We start from the raw sequence: 26807 nt of genomic DNA on the forward strand, positions 1-26807 counted from the left end.
TCCAGTGCTTGATGGCACTGCTAAATTTAGTAGTATCCTTACTGCTTTTCTGCTTGCTGGATCTGTCCATTTCTGATAGAATAGTGTTGAAGTCTCTAACTACAATGGTTGGGTTCATCTCTTCTCTTCACAGTTTCATTTTTTTCCCTCAAGTATTTTAATGCTCTGTTGTTAAGCAGATACATGTTAAACATTGTTCTGTATTGTTGGAGATTCTTGACTCTATGTAGTGCCCTCTCTTTATCCCTGAAAATATTCCTTGCTTTGATGTCTGCTCTGTGAAATTAATATAATCTAGCTTTATTTTGATTTGCATTAACATGATATATCTTTCCATTGATGTTTAAAGTGATTACTGATCTAATTGGATTAAAATGTACCATATTTTTACTGTTTTCTATTTGTTACCCTTGTTCTTTATTTGTATGTGTTTGTAATTTTAACTGAACATTTTATATTCGTTCTATTTTCTCTGCTCTCTTAGCATATCAATTATACTTCTTTTTGTTTGTTTACTGTTTTTAGTGGTTGCCATAGAGTTTGCAGTGTACATTTACAACTAATCCATGCCCACTTTCAAATAGCACTATATCAGTTTACTGATAGTGCAAGTACCTTTTAGTAACAACGTTTTGCTAAGTCTTCCCTCCTATCCCTTTTAACATTGCTATCATTCATTTCACTTATATGTAAGCATACATAACCATACATAGGCTTCCATAATTGAATACATTCTTGCTGTTATTATTTTGAACAAATTGTTATGCTAAATCAATTAAGAAAAATACTACTTTATTTACCTTACATATTCCTTATCTAATATTCTTTCCTTCTTTATGTTGACTGAGTTTCTCACCTGTATTGATTTTCTTCTTTCTAAACTTTTTTTAGCAATCCTTGCAAGGCAAGTCTAGTGGCAACAAATTTTCTCAATGTTTGCCTTCTTTGAGAAAGTGATTCTCCTTTACTTTTTAAAGATTAATTTCACAGAATTCTAGGTTGGTGATTTTTTTGTCTCAATACTTTAAATATTCCACTCCACTCTCTTCTTCCTTGCATGGCTTCTGAAAAGTCAGATGTAATTCTTATCTCTGCTCCTCTGAGGGTAGGATATTTTTTTCCTTCTGACTTGTTTTAATATTTTTATTTACTTTTGGTTTTCTGAAGTTTGAATATATATACCTTGGTATAGTTTTCTTGGCATGTATCCTGATTGGTATTCTTTGAGATTCCTGAATCTATGGTTTGGTGTCTGACATTTATTTGGGGGAAATTCTGTCATTATTTCTTCAAATACTTCTTTTGTTTCTTTGTTTTCCATGTGGTATTCCCATTATGTGAATCTTACAGTTTTTGTAGTTTGTCACAGTTCTTCCATATTCTATTTTAGCTTTTCTAGTCTTTTTTCCCCCTGCTTTTCTGTGTTCCTTCTAATATATCTTCAAGCTCAGAGATTCTTTTTTGAGCTACGTCTAGTCTACTAAGTCCATCAAAGACATTCTTCATTTCTGTTAGAGTGTTTTTTATCTCTAGTATTTTTTTCTTAGAATTTACGTCTCACTGCTTACATTATCTGTCTTTTCTTACATGTTATTTACTTTTTTTGTTAGAGCTTATAGCATATTAGTAATAGTTGCTTTAAATTCACTCTGATAAATCCAGCATTCTCGCCGTGTCCGAGTCTGATTCTGATTCTGATGATTATTCTGTCTCAAACTGTGGTTTTTGTTTTTCTGTCCTATAATTTTTGTTGAAGGCTGGCTATGATGTACTGGGCAAGAGAAACTCTAGCAAATAGGCTTTTATTGACGTGGCGATAAGTTTTGTGGGGAAAGGAAGCATTCTGTAGTCATTCATGATTAGATCTCCATATTTTAGTGAGCCCGTACCTCTGAGTTGTGAACTTCACAGGTGCTTCTTAGTTCCTCACCCTCCCTACTACCTCGAGTGGGACAGTATGTCTGTAGAGGACTAGAGTCACACATTTCACTTCTTGCATGTGGAAGGACAAAGCTATCTGGAGTTGAGTATTTCCTTTCCCCAGGTCAGTCAGGTTAGACTCTGCTTAGGTAGTTTTTGCTGAGGGACAGAAAAAACTTACTAGAGGAACAGAATGTTTCGGCATATTTCAAAATGGTTATTTTTCCCTCTTCCTGCCAAAAGCAGGAGAAGCTATTTCTTCAATATTCACTTTACCTCCTGAAACTCATCAGGTTCCCACAGAAGTTACTGCTTTGGTTTCCACTGTAGTAAGAGTGGTGATTCTCTGATCTACCTGTTTGTCTCTCCAATTTTGGGGGCAGTGGTTTTCCCTGTGATATCACATCTCTGACGGGGTTCAAGAAGAGTTGTTGATTTTTTATTTTGTTAGCCTTTTACTTGTTATTGGGAGAGAGTAGTGATGCCCACACTCCTTAGATAGTGGACTGGAAACTGGAACTCTTCGTTTGAATGTTGACAGTAAATACTCAAAATTATCAATTTAGTTTGACCTTTTGGCTTGTAAACCGGAAAACCACCTTGTATTGGCATTATAAAAGTGCTTTCAGTGTAGCAATGCATATTATTTAAAAATTTTACTGTATGTTTTGCTGTGCCTAGTCCAATTCCTGGTACGTAATAGTAGTTCAATAAATATTTATTAACTTTAGGTAGATGGTTTAATTCATGAATTTGTATCACGATTTCCTGTGACACCAGTAACCAAAAAAATAATATAGTGTAATTACTTTTAGAAAACGACATTTGAAAATTGATTACTTAACATTTTAAAACATTAATGTTGTTATAGTTCAACATAACTACCATCTTATGCATTGTTCTAGTTTATTTTCAAACTTTGTAAAAATTTTTATCTACTGAGCTTACTAGCTGAAAGGATTGCATTCAGCATTCTAGCTTTAAAATCAACCAAAGTAAAAGGTTTTGATATCCATCACTTTGGATATTACCTACCAAAAGCATAATAGAGGCAGATGGGGGACTGAGGTCCCCAGGCAAAGGGCTTCCTTGCCAGTCCATCTGGGAATAGTGGGAAACAAAAATGTTAAATTAAAATTTTATCCTCCCATATGCACTAAACTAAATACATGTAAAAGACATTTAAGTAAGTTGTTAGTATTTATACTTCTGACATTATTAAAGCTTTAAATTGCATTATATTTTTTTAGGACACCTGTTATTAGAATTTGCAGAAAATAACAGTAAACCAAGGCTTTTGTTTAATTTTGCTCATTAATGGTTCTGTACAGCAGTGGTTCTCAAAGTATAGTCTATGGACCCCTGGGGGTCCATGTTGTTTGGGGTTATACAATAGTGGGTAACACCGTTGGAGCTTTAGTATCCAAACAGTGGCACCAAGGTTTACTTGTAGTAGTCAGTATATTCTTTGCCAGCACACACATGCAATTAAAAACAAAAAGCAGGTTCATGTATGAATGTCTTTGAAGAAATAATAAATATCTTTTTCATATTCTGTGTTAACAAAATGGGAAGTGATTTAAAGCACTTTGTCACATACCAAAGTACTATGGCCATCTTGAAAAAACAATGAAATGTTTGAGTTGTGAACTGAATTAGCTACTCTTTCCATGGAATAATATTTTTATTGAAAGAATGGACAGGCAAATTGTAGTTATTCAGACTTGGGCATTTGGCAGACATTTTCTCAAAAATGAACAAGATAAATTCATTCATTACTTCATGGTTAACAACAGATAACATTTGTTGCCAATAATAAAATACAAGCTTTTAAGTGAAAATTGGAACTTAGGAAAACTTGTATCTATCATTATGAACTTGGCAGCTTCTTATAATACTTAGTGACTTTTTGGGTGAGATTTATGGTGATAATGAATGTGATGTTTTGATATTATATAATGAAACATGAAATATATTAACATTTGGAAGACCTTCTTAACTTAGTGAACCAATATTTTCCAAATAACCAATGCATGATGCACAAAATTATGTGTAAAGATATATTCTAGATGTAAGAAAGAACAACTGATATTAATGTGATAGAGTACAAACAGTTCATTGACATAGTTTTAGATTCCACATTATAACTAATCTTTAAGAAACTACCTCTTGTTGAATCCTGGTGTAGTATCAAAGAATATCCACAATTATCTGAAAGGGCTGTTAAAATACTCCTTCCTTTCCAACTACATTTCTGTGAGAGGTTGGATTTTCTTTGTATACTCTGTTCAAGTAACATATTGCAACAGATTGAATGTAGAATCTGACATTAAAATGTAGCTTCTTCCTATTAAGCTACATACTGAACAGATTAGGTAAAAATATAAAACAATGCCTGTCTTTTCAGGCATTTTTTGATTTGAGAAATGTAATTATTTTTCATAAAATATTTTACTTATGTTAACATGTGATGGGTTTATTGCTAAATAAATTAGTAATAAAGATTTTAAAATTCTCAGGCTGGGCATGGTGGCTCACGCCTGTAATCCCAACTGGGAGGCTGAGGCAGGTAGATCACTCGATCAGGAGTTTGAGACCAGCCAGTCTGACCAACATGGTGAAATGTCATCTCTACTGAAAATACAAAATTAGCCAGCTATGGCGGTGGGCGCCTGTAATCCCAGCTACTCGGGAGGCTGAGACAGGAGAATCTCTTGAACCTGGGAGGCGGAGGTTGCAGTGAGCTGAGATTGTGCCACTGCACCAGCCTGGGTGACAAAAACAAGACTCTGCCTCAAAAAAAAAAAAAAAAAAACAGTTTTGATGTCAAATATGGTTCATATCAATAGATAAAATTTATATAAACAAAAGCTGTTTGATGTACTCAGTAATTTTTAAAAGAACAGCATTCTTGAGACCAAATAATTTAAAATTTACTGCTTTAAAGTGAAATTGTCCATAGGAGAGAAATACACACACACATTCATGAAGTTTATATATATATATACATATGTGTGTTTATATATATATGTGTGTGTATATATATATATATACACACACATATGTATATATATATATATATATACATATATATATATATATATATATATATACACACATGGATGAAACAAGTTTGCTGCCTGTCAGAGTCAGACTGGCATAGGAGTATCATAAAAGCACTTAAAAGTCTTAAAGTTCAAAAATGGGCTTAATTTTGTTTGACATGGTATTTCTCAGACTCTTAGATAAAATCTTACTTGTTTTCTGAGGAAAGAATGTTCATGAGGAATCAACTTTTGCAAATACTGCTTTATTTACATATTGTTTTGAAGATCTAGTACCTTGAGTAGGTTAAAATGTTTTAAACTCCACAGTTCTCTATTATAAAATATAAAGGGGGCAACATTAATCATGAAGCAAAGGTATGAACATATTTCATGGGCAAGTGGCACTGAGGATTTAGTTTTTTTTTTTAATGCCTTTAAGATTCTGTAAGAAGTTCAATTAGAATTTTTTTATTGTCATTCAGAAAATTTTCATTGATGTTGGATAAAAAGAAGGCTATTAGTCATCTGAAAATTCTAATACTTCTTTAGATTTTAAAACGGTAGTCTCAAGTTTTTGTGGTTTCTTAAAATGCACGAGTGTGATTTAGTAAAAGAGTAAGGACCCAGAGGACTTATATAAGGTTGGTTTCAAATACTGAGTCTATAATTTATTGAATCTTTAATGGATAAGTTTATAAATATCAGCCCCTGTAAAATGACATTATTATGACTACCTTCCTAGGTTGTTGTAAGAAGAAAATTAAATTTTGATAGAGCCTTTAGTACAACCAATACACAGCAATTGAGTGCCTATCAGAGGCCAAGCTCTATTCTAGGTACTGGGGAAACAGACATGAATAAAATGCTGGGTTTTTGCTGAGCAAACTTTCAGATCAGTTTCAGGGAAAGCCAATATGGTCTTAATAACAAGAGAGTATAATAGTGCTGCAATAAAGTAAGTGAGGGGAGACAACTAGTTGTTCTCCAATGGGTCTACTTACCCATTCTTGGCTAATAGAAACTCTCAAAATTAGAGAAACCACATTTCCCTTCTTCCAACTCAGCAAGGTGTGGCTAGAAGACAATGACCTCTACACAGAAGTGACAGGTGCAACTTACTGGTCCGGTTCTTAAATGAAAACTTTACTATCTTTTCTCTTCCTTTGTTCTAGAACTTGGCCATGACAGTATTAAGTTACACTCATGAATATAAGGACAATATTTCAGGTTATAATGTTTCAGAAGGAACCCAGATCCCTGGATGACCTCATATAATAGTGCCACCTCCTCACTCCCACCACCTACTCACCATCTACCAATTCAGACTTTAAGCTTGGCTAATTTTTCTTTTATTTTTTTTGTAGAGATGGGCTCTCACTATGTTGCCCAGCTGGTCTTGAACTCCTGGGCTCAAGCAGTCCACCCACCTCAGCCTCCCAAAGTGCTGAGATTACAAGCATGAGCTACTGTGCCCAGCCTAAGCCACTCTTAATAATTTGTCAAAACACCTAAACTAGTATCCAAACTAATAGAGTAATCCTGGGATGCTGTAAGTCTCAAGCCTAGACCCATTGGAAGGGATGGGGGAGGTGAGCATAAGGCAGAGCTTTCTGAAAAAATGGAGTTCCTGAGCTAGGTTTTGCAGGATCATTATGATTTGGAAAAAAAACTTCCCCAGGTGATTCTGACTCTCCGCTCTTATGATACTACACTTATCCATGAGAATCACTAATATGCTGCCTCATCATGAGATTTGTTAGTAATATTCCAGTAGTCCCTTGTTAGTAATATTCCAGTAGAAGATCTTAAGTAGGTAGTAATTGCTTTATTCCTTAAACAAATTTGCATGGAATGCTTACTGTATACATATAAAGGATATAAATATCCAGTATGGATCTGCTCATATGGTTTGGCTATTCCCCACCCAAAAATGTCATCTTGAATTGTAATCCCCATAATCCCCATTTGTCAAGGCTGGGACCAGGTAGAGGTAATTGAATCATGGGGGTGGTTTCCCCATGCTGTTCTCATGATACTGAGTGAGTTCTCATGAGGTGTGATGGTTTTATAAGTGTCCGGCATTTTCCTTGCTTGCACTCACTCTATCCTGCTGCCCTGTGAAGAAGGTGCCTGCTTCTCCTTTGCCTTCCGCCATGACTGTAAGTTTCCTGAGACCTCCCCAGCAATACAGAACTGTTGAGTCAATTCAACCTCTTTTTTAAAAAAAGAATAAATTATAGTCTTGATTATTTCTTCATGGCAGTGTGATAACAAACTAACACATCTACCTCATTTATTTATTTAATTTTTCTATAAACTCAGACTTGCTCTGGAATATAAGCTTCATTAAGACATAGTCATCATTGCTTTTTGTTTTTTATGGTATCACTAGTACTTGGGGCAGCTGGACACATAATAAGTATTTGATAAATTCTGTGTTGAAGTAATAAATGGACGAATATATGTTAGACTATCAGAATATAAGGACAGTTCTACCTTGAACTCACAGTTAAATAAGCAGATAATTAGAAGTTTGTATAAGAAGCAGCTATGTTAAAGTGAAGGAAAATGAAAATAAGGCTCTTTTCAGTGAATTAACCCTTATTAACAAAAACAGTACATTTAAATTTTTCTTGCTATATACTAATCTCCAAGAGCTTCATGTGCTCATTTAATACTCATAGCAATCCTATGAACATGGTACCATTGTTTATCCTCATTTGTAGATGAGGAAATGAGGTACAGAGAGTTTAACTTGCCCACAGTTGCATAGCTGAGGGTGGCACATTTACTTGTAAAATAGTTAAATTCATGGATTTATAACTATATATAAAGTGTGTATATGTATTATATATACATAATATAGACAATATTTTAAGACACAGCCCTTCCTATCATAGTAATATCACAGTATTATCCTTCCAGTTGTTCACACCAAAACCCGAAGAATTATCCTTGATTTCTTTTTGAGAACTGTATTTCCACCTTGCTTATTTTCCATAAACAACCAGAATAATCATCTTAAACATAGATCATGTAGTTTCCATACTTAACACTCTCCAGTGAGTTCTATGTGCTCCTTGTAATGCATTTGTATCTGGGCCTGGAAAGCCTGAGGTGAGCTGGCCCCTCCTTGCCTTTTTAGCTTCTTCTTCTCCTATTACTCTCCACAGTGGTCACCTTTCTGTCCCTGGCACAATGCCAACTCAATGTTGTCATCCTTTCTGTTCATGCTGTGTCAAACATACTGCCCTCACATCTTTGCTTGGATATTCTTGTATTTTTTAGGTCTTTGCTCAAGTTGTGTCTAAGGCTTTCCCAGCTCTCCCCATTCTAGTATAGCCCCCAGAGTCACTTCCATTGCATCACCTTGTCACTTCTCACTCTTGGAAATTACTTGGTTTGATAATGTACTTACTTGTACGTTATCTGTTTCCCCAATATGTTTTGATGTGTCTCCCCTCCAAATCTTATGTTGAAATGTGATCCCCATTGTTGGAGGTAGGGTCTAGTGGGACAGTCCTTGGATCATAGGCATAGATCCCTTTTGAATGGCTTAGTGTCACCACTTGGTGTTGAGTGAGTTCTCACTCTGTTTGCTCACATGAGAGCTGGTTATTTACAAGGAGCCTGGCACTTTTCCTTTCTCTTTTGCTTCTGCTTTCACCGTGTGTTAGAAAGAAATGCTTGTCCTTCAGGGCTGCAAAGAGAACTAGCACTCAGACAAAAATGTTTTAGTAAGGCAATTTTACCTTCTGCAGAAAGGGTGGTTCTCTCAAGTCTGGCCATCAGGAGAGCACCTAGAACAAAGGAGAGTAGAAGTTTTGATTTCTAACACGACTCCTGCCCCTGTGTCCTTTCCCCACTGGCTGGGGTTGGACTGCACAATTTAAACTAGATTTGACTGGCTAAACATTTAAACTTCCTTAGATAAGGTGGATGCATAATGGGAGAGAGTGGAGAGGAGGAAGGGATCATCTGTGGCAAACTTGAGAGCTGGTCTTTTTTTAAATAAGGAAAGGAATGTGAGCTGGTACTGATAACACCACTGGTCTTGTGGCATGTCTAGGCATATAGTAAAGTCAGAAAGAAGAAAAGGAGGAGAAAGGTTGGGGGGATGCTGGGAATTAAAGAATAAAAGGTTGAGTGGGGTGTTTGAAGAGAAACTTTTGCCATATCTCACACTGTGTGATACACTTGCTTCCCCTTCACCTTCTGCCGTAATCGTAAGCTCCCTGAGGTCTTCACCAGAAGCCAGAAGCAGATGCCTGTACCACACTTCCTGTACAGACTAGGGAAGTGTGAACCAAAATAAGCCTCTTTTTTTTTTTTTAAATAAATTACTGAGTCTCAGGTATTCCTTTATAGTAACACAAACAGACTAACATACCTCCTCATCTATAATATGACCTCCATTAGAGTAGGGAGTGTTACCCTTATGTGCACTGTTCTATCTTTAGAGTGTGAACAGTGCCTGGCACTAGAGACACACAGGAAGAAGCATTTGTCGAATGAATGAATCAGATTTAGTGTGAGACAAGCACATATTCTTCATGGTTCATGGAAACATATTGTTTAAATTATTCAAGGGCCTTTAATGTTTTCCTTCTAAAAAGTATGTCAAACATCAAAATCAACCAGCAAGAATGTGAAATAGGATCAGTTCTAAAAGTTGGTCAGAGCTGTCATGGATTAAACATCTAGCATGTGACTGGCACTAAATACATTTTATAGAACGCAAAATGAATCCTTAGAGCCATAGACATCCTTAAAGTGTGATTTAAGCTAACATTTTAAACTCTTTACTTGAACTTGTAACTATTATCAAGGAGAATGATGACTTAGAATTTTCCCTCTGTCTTCTGTTGCACACCCACTGCATAATAAATATAAATATTGAGCATGTAATTATGTGTGTGAAGAACAGTTGAGTAAATAAATGAACAACAGACAAATGAATGAACCAGACAAATGCTCAATAATAAAAGTAAAGAAGAGTCCAGGCACAGTGGCTTACACCTGTAATCCCAGCACCTTGGGAGGCCAAGGTGGGTGGATCGCTGGGAGTCAGGAGTTCAAGACCAACCAGACCAACATGGTGAAGCCCTGTCTCTACTAAAAATACAAAAAAGTAGCCTAGCATGGTGGTGGGCACCTGTAATCCCAGTTACTCAAGAGACTGAGGCTTGGAGAGTCACTTTAACCTGGGAGCTGGAGGCTGCATTGAGTCAAGATTGCACCACTGCACTCCAGCCTGAGTGACACAGTGTGATACTCCATCTCTGAATAAATAAGTAAAAATAGGAGAAACAAGAACGCTGAATAATCCAAATTAGATAAATGGCTACTAAATACTCTAAAACTCACAAGTACTTTAAAATATTTGCTATCAATTTAAACAAGTTTGCTTGTAAATCATAGCTAAGTTTGGGGGCCAAGAAGTGGCTGTAAGAGAAAAAGGCAGAAAAGACGAATCACATGGTAATGCATTTAGAGGACAAAAAGGAAAATTAGATTATTTATGACAACTCAGAATTGAGACTACAGGAAAAAATTTAAATACCAAGAAAATGTTCCTGTAGCCAATGAATAAATAAAAAGGCTCAGCTTTTAGAAATTCAGTATTTGGGTAAAGCCAACCAACCAAGAAACAAATATAAATAGATAAATAAATATATGTAACTTAAAATGGACTTTTCTTGATCTCGAAGTAGCTTGAAAAGAACATGTAGAGGAGAAGAAAGAAGGGAAGGAGGGAGGGAAGGAGGAAGAGAAGAGAGAGTCAGAGTGAGAGAAAGAAAATGAAATGAATTTCAGGAACTAGAAGGCATTAGGTAATATATTCCTCAGAACCATCAAATATGGAGCTTAAATAGATTCCATGAAGTCTCACAGTTACCTTAAAAGACACTATAATCAGCACTATATTTTTCATCACTTTAAAGCATCTGGCTGCATAAAAATAATAACATCTTATAGCTAGAAGAGTCTTTCTAGTCCAAATCTTTCCTCCTAAGACACATACACCTTCAGGAAAAGAATAAGTTCTGATACAGTGAGCATTTTTGAAACCCTTATAATAGTCAGATGGCACACTTAGCATTTCACATTCAGAAAGTATTTTTATGCTTATACTGTTACTCTTTTATGCTCATTCCACACTTATTGAATGAAGATATTAATTAATTCTATGTGGTAGAAAAAAAATCTTTGAAAACTCAGAGTAACCTCAGTTATCTGAGCCCTTTGAAGCCTAGTGTATTTTCAATCTCAGAATGACTGCCTGACATTTCATTTTGCAAGAAGTCTAAACAACCACAATAAATTTACAAATGCAGACATGCCACAGTTAAATTTCATTTCACGCTCAGTAAGCAAACATTATCAAACTATAAGCACTGTCCTCCACTGTCTTTTTAACTCAAAATCTTGTAGCCAATGGAGGGTCGACCTTGAAATAGTTCACAGATGGATGAATTGGCTTAGTGTATTCACCAATTTGCAGAGGAACAAACTTAGGCTATATTATTACTGTTTAGGCAGGTGGTTCTATGCTTTATTTAATGACACAAGTAAGCAGTACTTGGAAAGAATCAGATTTGATACAAAATTAAGAATTATTTGTTAAAAAAGTCTTTTAAACATAATGAGTATTTTTTTTCTATATTTTGGGTTATCACAATGCTAGGGTTGGGGATTGTTGCTAGCATTTTGTGGATGGTGACTGAAGGTGCTAGAAATACTAAAATGAGGGAGACATACTTACAAATTGAGGATTTATTCTGCATCCTTTACAACCCTCACATATCTACTGTTAATAAAAACTCTCTTTTTTTTTTTTTTCTTGAGACAGGGTTTTGCTTTGTTGTCTAGGTTGGAGTGCAATGGCGCGATCTCAACTCACTGCAACCTCCACCTCCTGGGATCAAGCAGTTCTCCTGTCTAAGCCTCCCAAGTAGCTGCGATTACAGGTGCATAGCACCATGCCTGGCTGATTTTTGTATTTTTAGTAGAGAAGGGGTTCCACCGTATTGGCCAGGCTGGTCTTGAACTCCTGACCTCAGGTGATCCACCAGCCTCAGCCTCCCATAGTGCTGGGATTACAGGCATGAACCAACCAATAAGAACTCTTATAAATGAAAATCTATTTATAATTATTTGAGCCTAGAAGCTAATACTGTTATATAGGTATAAGGTATTTTTCAGTTTTTAACATACAGTGAACATACTGGTTTTTATTCTGATGTCTACCTGTCTACCTTTTTATTTTTTGTACATTGTATGGAATGGCTTCTGATCCCCTCTCAAATTGAAGTATTCATTAGAAGTGGTTGCAAGGATTTAACTAAATTTTTTGTGTAGCCATGCCCTCAGATTCATTCATTTGAAATATATATTATTGAACATATTTGTAAATATATATCAGGATTAAGACATTTTGTGTTTAGGCCAGGCATGGTGGTTCATGCCTGTAATCCCAGCATGTTGGGAGGCTGAGGTGGGTGGATTGCTGGAGCTCCAAAGTTCAAGATCATCCAGGTGGTAAAACTCTGTCTCTACAAAACAAAACAAAAATTAGCTGAATGTGGTTGTGCATGCCTGTAGTCCCATCTACTGAGGAGGCTGAGGTGGGAGGATTGCTTGTCCCTGAGAGGTGGAGGCTGCAGTGAGCTGTGATTGTACCACTGGATTCCAGCCTGGGTAACACAGCAAGATCCTGTCTCAAAAACAAAAACAAAAACATTTTGTGTTTAAATTATGTGCTTATGACTTAGAAGATCTATGAATTTCATTAGTAAGGAGGGATATTACAAATGATTTGCTACAATAAAGTAGTAGTGGGTCTGATGAGAAAACTGTTCGTGCCAGAGAAGACAGTATTTTTTGCTTCCCATTTTCATCCTCAGTAGATCAGGGTATCTCTCCCAAGGCCACAGGAAGGATACAGCAATTACTGGCATCACATATTCATACCATGACATCTAAAAGGCCAGATTAATTTAATGTTTTAAAGATTTCTCTTATGGACTATATTTTTCATACTGTTACTCAAAAAAATACTGTAAAAATTACTCAATCTAATTATGCATTGAAGGGAACTCCCTGATCACCTATCTAGGGAAGGCTGTAAATTGCAGATTTAATCTCAATACTTGGTTCATTCCTTTTTTCCTAAAAGGGGATGAAGAATCTAATTTAGAAGAGTATGGAGATCATGTAAATGTTATATAGGCAATTGCCTGCTTCCCCCAAAAGAAAATAATTAGCACTTTAAAAATACATATTTGTTAACATATATTTGACTGGCTAGTCAGGATAATACTTCAACCATTGTTCACAAGCATTTATGCCTGCAGGGGCCAGGTGGAGGGACTGTATGATTGAATTGGGCCCAGGGGAGAGACTAGCTAAATGGAAAGCACATGTTTATTTATGGGTGGCAGCAGCCACCACTCAGCTCTAATCAATAGTTGCCATATTGGAATTGGGCTCTAGGTTACCAAATCTTTTGCTCTTTCAAGAAAAAAAAAAAAAACGTTTGATTTATGAAATCTCCTGACTTTTAGATGTTTGCCCACTTTTAAAAAACAAACAAGAACAAAACCACAAACATTCATATGAGCCAAACAAAACATATTTGTGGGAGATAAACTACCATTCTGTGAACTGCCATTTGCGACTTCTTAACTGTCACATCAGTTTAGACTGTAGAGCACAGTCACTGATAAACAGCACCTCTCACCAGCATTTGTGCTATGGAGTGAAAGGACCATTCTCTCTACACAAAGAGTGGTACACCTAATAGCATGGACTTGAACTACACTACTAATTTGTTAGTTCTTGGTTGTATTACAATAGCTAACTGTTAAGCAACTGTTAAGCAACAGTTAGCTATTATAATACAACCAAGAACTGACAAAGATTTTAGGTTGACCCTTTATTGCTAAACATGGATCATTTTAGTTTATAAGATGGGATAAGATTCACAAGTGTATTAGTCTGTTCTCACACTGCTATAAATAAATACCTGAGACTAGGCAATATATATTTTTAAAAATAGGTTTAAATTGGCCCATGGTTCTACAGGCTGTACAGGAAGCATAGCGGCTTCTGTTTTTGGGGAGGCCTCGGAAAGCTTCCGGTCATGGTGGATGGTAAAGAGGGAGTGAGCATCTCACTTGACCAGAGCAAGAGCAAGAGAGAGGGGGAAGGTGCCACACATTTTTAAAGGGCCACTTCTCATGAGAGCTCACTCACTGTTTCAAGAATAGTACCAAGGGGATGGTACTAAATCATTCATGGAAAATCCACCTCTGTGATCCAGTTACCTCTCACCAGGCCACACCTTCAGTGCTGGGGATTACAATTTGACATGAGATTTGGCGTGGACACAGATACAAACCATATCAAGAAGTATGGACCCAGCAAAATTGAATTAAAGGATCTCATCCACCTCCATCACCCCTCAGGCAGCACACCAAGTATGTAGCCTTCTGTCGTTTAGATTGTGACCCATATACTCGTATTTCCCCTCTTTGACATCATCTGTCACCACATCCTTTCATTCTTTGTGACCCAAGTGGACCTCTCTTAAATAACAGCTTTCCTATCCTAGCTTCCCAAGCATCTCTGATTGTTTTAATAAGCTTTTACACTTTCTGTCTTACACCTTTAAATATATGTCTAAACTCTAAACTCCTCCCCAACACCACCAAACCACATCTCATATAAAGATTGTTTCAGGGTGGCTCAACTCTGTAATCCCAGCACTTTGGGAGGCTGAGGCGGGTGGATCACAAGGTCAAGAGATAGAGACCATCCTGGTCAACATGGTGAAACCTCGTCTCTACTAATAATACAAAAAATTAGCTGGGCATGGTGGCGCATGCCTGTAATCCCAGCTACTCAGGAGGCTGAGGCAGGAGAATTGCCTGAACCCAGGAGGCGGAGGTTGCGGTGAGCCGAGATCGCGCCATTGCACTCCAGCCTGGGTAACAAGAGCGAAACTCTGTCTCAATAAATAAATAAAAATAAAATAAAGATTGTATCATTACAGATACTGAAATGTTAACAATGGAATCTTTCAGAAGTAAGCAAACAATAGAAAGGCGCTTATGTACAATTTGTTTATTTCTGAAAACATAGTTTGGTATGTAGATACTTTTACTCTGTCTGCTTTAGTTCTTGTGCAAAAATAGTTGCTTACCACTGCTTGAGAAAATCAACCCCGTTAAATACCAAAATTAAAAAATGAAATTAAACTCTAGTGAAATGTTTTAAGTTGTTGTATGCACAAGGGATCTTCTTTCTATTAGAGAGTAAAGCACCATCTTTTCTATAAGTTAGTCTTTTTAGATTTAACTGGGAGCTTAAAACTATAAAACTTAATATGGACTTTACTAATTTAAGAGTTAAAAGTCAAGTGTAGCTGCATTAAATTTATTGCCTGCATTATATCTGGGGGACACATATACTTGAATTCATCACATAAACCAAGATAAATGTTTGGTCTATTAAAATGAAAGTCAACAATTATTTTCAAAATTCATTTCAAGAGCAAATTTACATAGAAAAGAAAGAACTTGAATGAAAATGTAATGCTTAGACAAAATAATTTCTGAAGTGATATGAAAAATTCCTGTTACTACTTGGAGTGGTAGTGTAAGCTTTGTGATCTTAGGCAAATAATGACATTCACTTCATTATTAGGGCTGTTAGATTAAATTAAAAGATTATGTATTATCACTGTCACATAAGTAGTGACTATTCAGGTCTAAAATCCCTATCTTCAAATTTCTCATTCATTGTTTTTTATATGTTCTAGTTTGTTTTGGTTGAGGGAGTCAGAATCATAAAGGATTTGAAACCTCAGGACAAGTGATTTTTGTTTGTTTAAAGATGTTCATAAAACACTTTATAGTATCTTTTTGTCAGCATCATTAAGTTAGTGTTTCTTTTCACAAACTCACTCCCAAGGCATACAAAATGGGAAACCTCTGGGAATAAAGGAACTTCACAGAACCATTGAAAGTAACTACATATTTTAGACCTGAAATGTTCTTGGCTGATGAATATTTGCCTTTCTAAGTAAACTTCTCCCTGCTCCATCATTATCAATCTGTATCTGAAAATAGGGAACTGTGTAAATCTAGAAGACAGACAAATTGCTTGTGAATCTAACAGAGAGTGCAAAGTGCAGTCAGTTCCCTCTGGGATGTTCCTACAAACTTGATATTACACAGATATTGAACAACCTTTATGCAGTAAGAAGCCTTTTGAAGAATTACATTTCTGGGAACCAACATGGCGCTGCAGAATATCATTAGTTTCATAGGTAATATGCTGATATTCTTGATTAATTATATTGTAAATAAATCAGATTTTTCCTGGTGTTAAAAAATTCTTCCCTTAAAGACCTGAAGAAGAAGGAAACTATAGAGAAAAAAAAGTTATTCATGATTAATGCTGATCTCTCTAGACTTTAGAGTATCTCTCTTGTCTAGTATAAAGTGTTTCTAATTGTTGTACTTAAAATAATATTTTAAAGCTTGTGATTTTTAGAGATAAAGGATGAAAGCATATAAGCATATTTTGAAATTTCTTTTTCCGCCGTATTCACCAAGAATTAAGTTTTGTTTGCTGTTTACCAAATTAACTTTCCTATTTTTTCAAAAAAAGTAACAATTGAGCTAGTTTTCTATTTGAGTTCAGTGGAAGTTGAGTTGGATTATTTGTATTTCTTTTCTCTTAAACCATGCAGTGTTCTTTATTTGCTGATTATGGTATGCTGTTACTAAGCCTATGAGAAGCTTCTCTGTGAAGTGCATTTTAATATTTAGATCAAACAGTGATTGGAATACATTAATGCCCAGTGGGTAAACGTGTCATTTGAAAGCAGCTGCTGAGCCTTCTCCCTGCTGCTCCAATTAACACATACAGCACACTCCTGTCAGCAAGAAGGCTGTGCATATGGATGAAACCACTTTGCTGCTTGTTAATATGATATGCAAGAGAGCACAGAGGGTTAATCAGTCCGCCCATTGCAAAACAATGGCCTTTCAAGAGGTTTCCCAGGCACATGTTTTGAGATAATGTGGGCTAGGATTAGGGTGTGAGATTAGCTGGTAGGAAAGTCAGTTCAGACTCTAACTTTGGTTCAGTCCATTGACTAATGTGTTTCCCCGCCCCTCTCTTCTCCTATACCCCCGCCCCGATGATGGGATGATGGAGATATTGGATAGTGAAATTCTAGTGCTGGGACTCCTCTTGCCTCAGTTGAATCTCTTGAACTTTGTTTCGTTTTGTTTTGAAGCTATTTAAAGTCCAAAGCTTTGTTGTTTGTTTATTCCTCTTAGTTTTTCATTACGATTTTTACTTTCTTTCTCTTCCTCTTTTTAAAAAATTGCAGATTTGACAGTTTATTGAGCTAAATGAGAAATATTGTCAAAATAAATCTGTATCGCTATTATTTTTGTTCCCCTCCTATGATCAAAGTCACCGTGTTGATGGTAGCCCAGAGGCAGAGAGAAGGGTAGCCGTCCTGGTCCAGGTTTGGTATTGGTCATTCATGCTCCACCGGCTCCCAGAGCAGCTGGGCTGTTGCTGTGCTCTTGTGCTAGCTGTGCCGCGCCGCACAGTGAGTGAGAGATGGACCGCTTCCTGGGTTTTGTCAAGGCGATAAGAAGATCTAGGAGAAGAAAGGGGAAAAAGTACCGACCAGAAGAGGATTACCACGAGGGTTATGAGGATGTCTATTATTACGCTTCAGAGCATTTTCGAAGTAAGCGCTTCCCTCCGTCCTCTGGTTCCTTCTCGCATGCTGGGGCTAACAATAAACCTTGTGTGGAGCTTTAATCTTAAACGTAAAAGGTTTCTCTGATGGTGTTCTCTGTGAGCAGTCTGTAAGTACCGAAGTGTTGTTTTGCTTGATTTGTTGCAAGAACAGCCATTAGATAATAGTCTCTAGACAGTATCACCCAGCCAAGGTCTGTACACATGGTTAATATTTTAGGTGGAATTAATTGAAAATGTTATTATTTTAATAAACCATTCAAAAAAGTTGCAAGCCAATGTGGTAGGTGGCCAGAATATGCTCTGTTGCAGTTGTTGTTATCCCTTTTCTTTCAGAATAAGGAAGTCTAGCTCATTTGGAAGAAATAATTGTTCATGTTCAAATTGATGATAGTGCTTAATGCTCCTGATACACACTTCTAGATAGTTATCTGTGATTAATCTGAGATGTTATTTGTACAGGGAAGTTCAAGTGCTTTTCTCTGATGCATGTTTACAATTTTGTTATTAAATAAGGTTTATTCTTATTTGTTGTTAGCTAGAAGCAGTGATACCTGTAGTATCCATAATATGTCCATATTGAGATATTTGTAAACTAGCTTATAAATAGAAGAGAAATAATATTTTTCTTGTACCTGTAGTGCTTTAAGTTTCTGGTGAGGTTTAGACTTGTCCCACTAGATTTAAAATGTCCAGAAATGCCTGAGGGTACAGAGAGCAGCTATGCACAGAGATCACTGAGTTTATGATGTGCCCTAAATAGAGGAAGATGACAGTTATGTTTGATCTACATTTTTGAAAGAAGTTAACAATTATTTGTCTTCTTGAATAAGGATCATTGTAAACTTGCATTTCAATCCTAATTCAAAAGACCTAATTCTGGTCTTTTGATATCTAATCATGAATGCATCCCACTTATAACCTCTGAGCATTAACTAATTAATAATTTAGATCCCAATTTCTGTGGTATTGAAAGCCATGAGAATTCGTTCTAAATGCTAGAAATTGTGTTGTGATTGATGAAGGCTGAGGGTTGAAAATTCATGTGATGGCAATAATACAAGAACATAAAATTGTAATTATTTGAAATTTTCTTGAATAATGTGGCTGTATTGCTTTTACCTGAGTAACCTCTAAGTTTTAGAGATGTTTCTCCTTTCAATGCTTGTGCATGAATAATGTGTTCTAATACAGTGATAGTCTGTTTCCTACATTTTGTTTCCATAATCTATCCTAGAAGTTAACTAAAATTTGTGTCACATCAAAAAATACTGTCAGATTGCATGTGTAATTCTGAAAACTTGGAAACTGAAAAAAAGGAGCTTATGAACTTTTAGTTAGACTTGTAGTCATCGTACAATTTTTTTGCAGTCAATATATACTGAGTCAAATTCATACCTTCTTGGGTTTGTACTGTGATGTATGTAGAAACAGAATTGAACAATATTTCTCAAATATCTGCATACTACTGGCTTTGGTAAGAATTAAAAACAACAGAATTACTCTGTAAGTTTATAAAATGTCCTGACAAGAGCTATTTATGGAGTTATCTAAGAAAAATTCCCAAACTAGAGTTAGTACAATGATATAACGAAGATAGTAAGTAGTCTTTATACATTAAGTACAATAGCTCAAAATCACATTTTATCTCATTTGTCAACGCCATGCTAAGGATAAGATGTTAAATATCAAAAGTAATTTCCTTTAGGTATGAAACTGACATGTTTCTCCTGTGTTTTATCAGAAGGCACCCAATATGTAATATTTAACTTGTGGAGTTAGTTGCAAATTGAGTCCCCAACTTCAAACTACTACGTAATAAACAGAATGTGTCCCAGTGGACTCAGGCACTTGGGGTTTGGCATTTCATCAAATGTCAAATAGCCAGGGCGTTTAAAGAAGACAAGTCATATAACAAAACGACTTGTCAGTGCATCTTTTGGCTTCAGTTTCAGGGCCTCTCTGAATTGGGTGGGGAGGACATCCCGCATACATCTTAGAGCTGTAGAAAACCATTAAAGAGTGAGACTGACCTTAAAACCAGTCCTCTCAAATGGGTAATATGGTTGAATTCAATTACATCTGCAACATATCTGTTCTAATTAGTTTTTGGCATAATTTAAAACTTTATGCTCCATGTGTTTCCCTAGATGGATCAGAAAAACTATTTACATTAAGGGTGTAAATGTGGTGGAATTTATTGATGATGATCACATCTTAGTTAATGGTACTATTGATAAACCAGAAGTGTCATTCTTACTTTTATCCCTAGAGTGTTTGTTTCTTGAAAGAAACTTTACCCTCTGTCTTGTCAGTTTTTCCTTTGGAGCGGATTGCCATGAGAACTTTATATGTGTAATAATGAGATATTCATCTAGAAAGAACCTCCCAGAAAATTCTCCAAGTCTGCCCTCCTTGTAGTACCTTTTCCAGTTCTAATATTTTATTTTATCCCAATTAATGTCTATTCTATTGTGGGTTCTGATTTAGAATTTCACCATCCTTTCCTTCATCTTAAATACAGCATTGCTTATAAACTCATTAAATGCCAAAGTCAGAATTAAAATGTACATAGGATCAGATGCTATGGAGAGAAGTTATTCTAATAATGGATAACTTTTCTGAACCTCCTTTAGAACTCAGTTTTAGCAAGATGATGGTGATAGAATGATTTGACATCTTCTCTGAGTTTATATTGACTTGATGTATGTCAATGTACATGAGATGACTATGTTTGATATTTTAAAAAACTGCTTTTATCACTCATCTATCCTTTATAATTCTATAATTAGAGTTTAAATAAACTAGCCAGACACAAGCTTTGGGTAAATCACCAAACATTTTTGGGTTTTAGTCTTTTAAAATGTGATGCAAAGTGGCTTTGTTTCTCAAGATTTTTCCAGTTATAAAGCTATATGATTTTGAACTTTGTTTGATTTCTAAAACAATTCAGGTAAAGATATTGACTGAAGAATTTTCACAGGTATTTAAGCCAAAAAGAAATCACCTATATATCCTGAGGGAATTTTGTTGCTGGCAAGAATGCTCAATAGGGAGAATTCCTGTTACTTTAAGATCATAATCTATCACTGAATATTAAGCGGTGTTGGAGAAGTTTGATAAACCTTTGACATTCTAAAGATGTTTGTAAATCTGAGACTTCATTTTTTATTTAATCGTATCTACCAAGAAGCACCATTTACTTTCTGAAATTCTCACATAGATGATTCATTTGGTATTTTTCCTTGAGAAAAACTTGTTTTGATTACAAAACTGTCATAAACTTGAATGTAGGGAAAACCTAGAAAAGGACCCTAACATTCCATTTTACTATGTTTGGTATTTTTATTTGTTTTTCGCAAAATACTGTGTTATGGTAATGTCTTTTTATAGGCTGGCTGTGGCAGATCATATGTTAATTCATCTGTCTTACAAAAGTAAAAGGTCTGATGATATTGTCATGTATATTTTTATTTAACCACACTGGATGATATTCAAGCTGTAAGACAGATGAGTTATATTTTATTATACAAGCAATTGCTTCACACTGTTCTTCTGTCACATGGTGACAATCCTGACCTCTTGCTGTCCATGCAGCTGAAGTACTTGAGAAGGAAGAGTTTGTTTCTCTCTCATGATAGAGGTATTTGAGCCACTTTCATGTACAGGGCTAGCATCTTTTGCACATGTGTAATGGTATGGAATTAGGAGCGGGGCTCCTCCGTGGTAACTGCTGCTTGTTGTTGGTCTTCATCCTGACTCATCTAGAGTGAAGAAAAGCTGTGTGGAAAAGCTCTCAGGGCAGTCATTAGTGACCAATTAACTTTTCTTACTGAGGTCATTTCAGGGAAACTGGTGAAAGGGAGGACATGAATATGGTTTAGACCTTTCAAATAAAAGGGTCATTTGTATTTACAAAGTATTTCATTTGTTGTTTTGTTGTTGTTGTTTGCCTATTCTAATAGATATGGAGCAGTAATTGTGATGTGGTGTGTGTATGCAATCACTGTTAGCTAAGTTATTTTATGATTCATTGTGTGCATTTACAATTCCTGGTTAGGCAACTGAGGCTTTAAATTGCCTTAGATGTTCAAATTGCATTTTAAAAGGGTGCTTAACTTGCTTTCATGTCATTGAAAAACATTATGCATTGTTCTTCTTAAGAAACAATATTGGTGGTGGGTGTTTGTAGCATGATAATTTTTAGGTCGTGGTGTAGGTGATTAGATAAGTAATTTATTCTTACTAGTTCCTTTGGAGGTTTCCCCCTTTGGTAAATTCATGTAACCACACCCTCTCTGCTTCAGGAAACTGACGTCTAATTAGGACTTTCTCTCTTGATAAGTGTGCCACAAGGCTAGAGTGAGAAACCTGACATATACTTTGGAAAGATGCCTGATTTGTGCAGAAATATGTGCAAGAGCTGAACACAATCAAAGGGATTGTTGCCTTCCTCAGCCTGTCAGGGATGACAGGAAAGAGGGAGGAACTGGGGAGGGGAATAGGAAGGAGAGAAAGAGAGAAGCACATTTCATAGGTTGTGCTTACTTCTCTAGTGCTTACAAGCATAGAAGCCATTTATTTCTATGTTAAAAATAGTGGGATCATCAAACTGACAGGTCTTGGATGTGAAATCCTGGATGATTCAAGCCTTAGCTGTATTTAGTTTAACTCAAGAAATTCCAGATGAATTAGAAGAAACATCAATTATAAAGAAATAGGGCAAACTTGCTTGTTTTATGGCTATACTGCATATTTTTCTTCCCTAAGAATTGCTTTGCATCCATAGTGTATTTGTCTTGTTGTAAATTGATTGGGTAGCATGTTCCATTTGTTGGTTATTTTGCATCACCAACTTTCTTGTCTCAAGCTATATATTTTTTTCTATATGGAATAAAGAAATACTAAAGTTGAAAGGGACCTTAGGTCTACTTTGTCTAACCTGAGTATTTTTTTAATAAAATAACTAATATAGAAACAAGTTAACTGACTTATGCAGTCTCCATGGATCACTGTGGAACTGGCACTAACAGCCAGTTTCCATTATTGGGTCTGGTTCTCCACCTATTATCCCCACTCCTGTTTTAGCTCACTGGTGAGCCTTCTGGTGAAATTTAAGGTCCAGGATCATCTCTATATAAATTATAACTGTTTAGTTCCCTGATAGGTGGCTTTATTCTTTTGAATAGTAGGTCATCTTATCTTAACTCTTGAACAAAAACAACCTCCTAACTTAATATTGCAAGTCAAATTGACATGATATATTAATTTGTAATTACAGATGATGTTAAAGTGATTGTAGTGGTTCAAAACCCAGGGGTGACTTTCTATATTGTCTCTTGTTTGCTCTAGGATTTGCAAACATAGCTACCTTCGTTGATGAATGTTCTTTCAGGGTACTTAAAATGGGGTAATTCTTTCAGACACTATTAGAGTTAGGAGGGACTTTGGAGTCCACTTAGTAAGGCATGCTATCTGAAATAGAAAGTCATTTCCAGTATTCCAGCTGTGTGGACATCCAGCTTTCATTTAAATCCTTCCAGTGTGAACACATTCATTTCCAGACAAGGCAAGTTACTGAATAAACCTATGCTTCCTTTAAATAAATGGTAAGTTATATGTTAAGTTGCTGGCATATTCTGAGAAATACAATATGTGTTCAAAATCTATATCTTGACCCAAATAAACATAGACTCTATTGAATCTAATGTGCAATAAGATTCCATGCCTCCTTTTTATTCACATTACTCTTTCACAGATGTAACATATGGCATGTGGAGGTGAGTAATTCCTTCAGTGCTATTTCTGTTTTAACTATACAAACTCAGAAGAGCTCTGTATTGGGCCCACATCCATGTGGTAATTTTTATTCTTTTCTTTTATGTTGATTTCCACAAGGTCACCAAGCCTTTTATTTATTTAATAAAAAACATATTCTAGTGCTTTCTGTTTGCATGATTTCGTAGTGGTCATCTGTTTGTCTGCCTTAAAACTTTTTACATTCCCCTTAGAAGAGCAATGTTCCTATTTAAAATACTCCTGTTTCTTTTTCAGTTCTGTCATTATTGATTGATCACAACAGTGATAATTTGGATTACAATTACAGAAAATTACCATGTTTTAGTCTTTAATGATTTGTCTGTTAATGAACTCATAAACTGAGGTGGGTCAATCATAATGCCCCTGTGGCAAATTCAACCCAGTGCACTGTGCTCATGCAGAAACCATTCTGGAATGGGAGGGAATCAAGCCCACATGCAAAGGAGATGGACATGAAGGATCAGGAGGCTCTTCTCAGGGTTGTAGTCATTAATTCCAGTCCTTAAGGTCATCAGGTTAGAGAATTAGAAAGGACCAGAACCCAGATTGGAACCCAGATCAGCTAGTTTCTTGTTTGATAGTGTTGGTAAGTTTTTATTTGGAAAATATGACTATTAATTTCATTTGATAGAAATAAATGCCACAGATGGAAACTATATTCTTTCCATAAAAGTTCCCATCCTCCCAAACTATAATTATCTTAATGGGACTAAAGATCTATGTGGCTTTGGATGAATCCAATATGCTTTTCAGTTTCCTGTTTGTAAAATGGGGTACTAAATCCCAGTGGAGAGTGCTGAAGACCCAAGAGAGAAGAATCACTGGCAGGTCTAGTCAGTTGAGTTGTGCCTCCCCGGAGCAGCACACAGCCCAGACAGTTGGAGGAAGGGGATAGCTAGTGAGCAAATTTAAACAGAAGACATTCCACTTAGCAGCATAACTGCAGTGCATTTAACCTTCTTTGCCCTTACTTTTCATTTAGCGAGTTAAATTTTATTTTAGAGGGCAACACACAACTTCCCCATATACCTCTCACCAGATCATTCACCATGATGCCAGATGGAAACATGCCTAGTCGTATATTAGAATATAATAGAACTTTTTTTTTGAGATGGAGTTTCGCTCTTGCTACCCAGGCTGGAGTGCAATGGCACGATCTCAGCTCACCGCAACCTCCGCCTCCTGGGTTCAGGCAATTCTCCTGCCTCAGCCTCCTGAGTAGCTGGAATTACAGGCACGCGCCACCATGCCCAGCTAATTTTCATATTTTTAGTAGAGACGGGCTTTCACCATGTTGACCAGGATGGTCTCGATCTCTTGACCTTGTGATCCACCCGCCTCGGCCTCCTAAAGTGCTGGGATTACAGGCATGAGCCACCGCGCCCGGCCGGCTATAATAGAACTTTTAATCTGCTTTTAAATATTTGAAGTGTTAGAATTCTACCCCACTGTCTCATTAACTATTGCATAAACTTACAGCCAAAAGCTTTTCTGAAACGTCCAACCATGGAACTGAGTTTTTTGGATCTGTGGATTTAAACTAAATATCAGCAAGTAGGTTCATAGATGTGTGGAAATTGAGTTGAACTTCAGTTGATATACCAAACCTTTGAATATCTCTGTTCTAGAAATTATTTGAACTGACTCCAAAGTAGTATGAGATGGTGAATAAATAAGTTATTCATAATTAATGATATTGTAAATAATATAGTATAATGCTTGAATTTTCTTCTTGCCATCTTTACTCTTTCAAGAATAGGAAGATTGTATTTGTGGCAAGCATCCCACCATTTTTATTCATTCAGCAATTACTCGATGCATGTGTCAGGCATCATTCTACATGCTGGAGGTATGGTGGTACAGAAGACAGAGGCTCTTGCCCTAGTGGAATCAGCAAGATAATAATAAAACAGAAAATAAAAACTAGTGGCAAGTGCAGTGAAGAAAACCAGATCAAAGTTTTGGGATGACGTGCTGGAGGTGGTGAGAAGGGTGAGTGAGATAGTGTTCCATCTTGGAGAATAGGATGTTGGGATGACCCTGATTGAAGAGACAGAGTCACTGTGTAATCCGGATAGGAGACTGGGACATAAAGCTTCCAGAGCAAGAAGTGTATTCATTCTTATATGGTACTTCCTTTGCCATCTTCTGGATGGGTTGTTTTCTTGACATTCATTTGTTAAATCAGTTTTTTTTTCTGGAATTCAGAATCAGTTTTTTCCTAGGCATAATGTACTTGGAATAGGAAAAATGTAGACTTAAAACCAGGCCAAATCATCTTTTTGCAATATTTCACTAATGGATAAAAGAAGGCTGTGGCCACAGCAGCATAGTTACTGGAGAAAATATTTTGCTGAAAAAGACAGGGCTGATGTTGCCATTCACAGAGAAAAGTCTTCTGTTGGTATCCTATTGCAAAGTTAGGGATTGTCTAAAGTGGGGCTGGTGATTTGGGGAGTATGAGAAGATGGTTTGCTCTCTCTTTAGAATAGTGTCAATAGTGTGTCATAATCTTCTCTGTATTTGGATCCTAAACTTCTATTGAGCATGATTCTTAAGCTAAAAGTACACTTACCATGTCATCAGAGGATGCTAAAATATATGATTGCTTTGTTGCATGTTCTCTGTAGAACAAAAATATTTTATACTTCTCCCCAGTCTTTCAAGTACACTCCATTATAAAGATTCTTAATGGCTTTTGTATGTCCTAGGAAAGATTATATGTCAAAGAAATTATTTCCAGGGAGTGCACCAAGTTGTCTAGGGTCTTTCAGGTTACAGCCCACAGCATCACCATCCTCCGTGCTTTATGGAGAATTGGACCCTTTATATTACTATTGTAGATTATGTTACTAACAGTAGATAAATGGGGAATTGTATGTTGCTTGTTGGATTAAGTTATTTTCTACATAACTTACTATTTGTTAAATATGATTCAGAGGATCATATTTATGTTTTATGTTTAAAAATAACAAATATGATTCAGTGGATCCTATTTATTTTTAAAAATAAATTTAATGTAAGATGAAATATCTGTTTTCTGATGATTATCTGAACTGCTTTTCAGGACTGAGTCTAGCCAACAAACTTAAAATTTATGTGTAGTTTCAGAACAGTGGCAAACATTTTATGAAAACAGGTGCTTTTGATTACTGCTGAGCTGGTCTTATGTTTTCGTGTTGTGTGTCTGCTGGCAGTGGGATGTGCTTCATGAATTTTCAGGTGCAG

The 26807-nt window shown here is 36.1% G+C and overlaps 1 protein-coding gene across 16 annotated transcripts in view; it reads left to right on the top strand.

The window, feature by feature from the left end:
* Positions 1-26807, top strand: part of GRIP1 (glutamate receptor interacting protein 1) — a 726295-nt gene that overhangs the window by 250356 nt on the left and 449132 nt on the right. For 10 of the 16 annotated variants that reach the window (XM_035256162.3, XM_035256164.3, XM_035256163.3 and 7 more), the window contains exon 1: positions 17168-17748. The exons of the other annotated variants lie outside the window; for them this stretch is intronic. In XM_035256162.3, coding sequence (XP_035112053.1) covers positions 17616-17748 — 133 coding nt within the window. In that variant the 5' untranslated portion in view covers positions 17168-17615. Of the gene's footprint in view, positions 1-17167; positions 17749-26807 lie in introns of those variants that run through there. 16 annotated transcript variants of the gene reach the window in all.

The sequence above is a fragment of the Callithrix jacchus genome, chromosome 9 (genome assembly GCF_049354715.1).
Source record: "Callithrix jacchus isolate 240 chromosome 9, calJac240_pri, whole genome shotgun sequence".
NCBI lineage: Eukaryota > Metazoa > Chordata > Mammalia > Primates > Cebidae > Callithrix > Callithrix jacchus.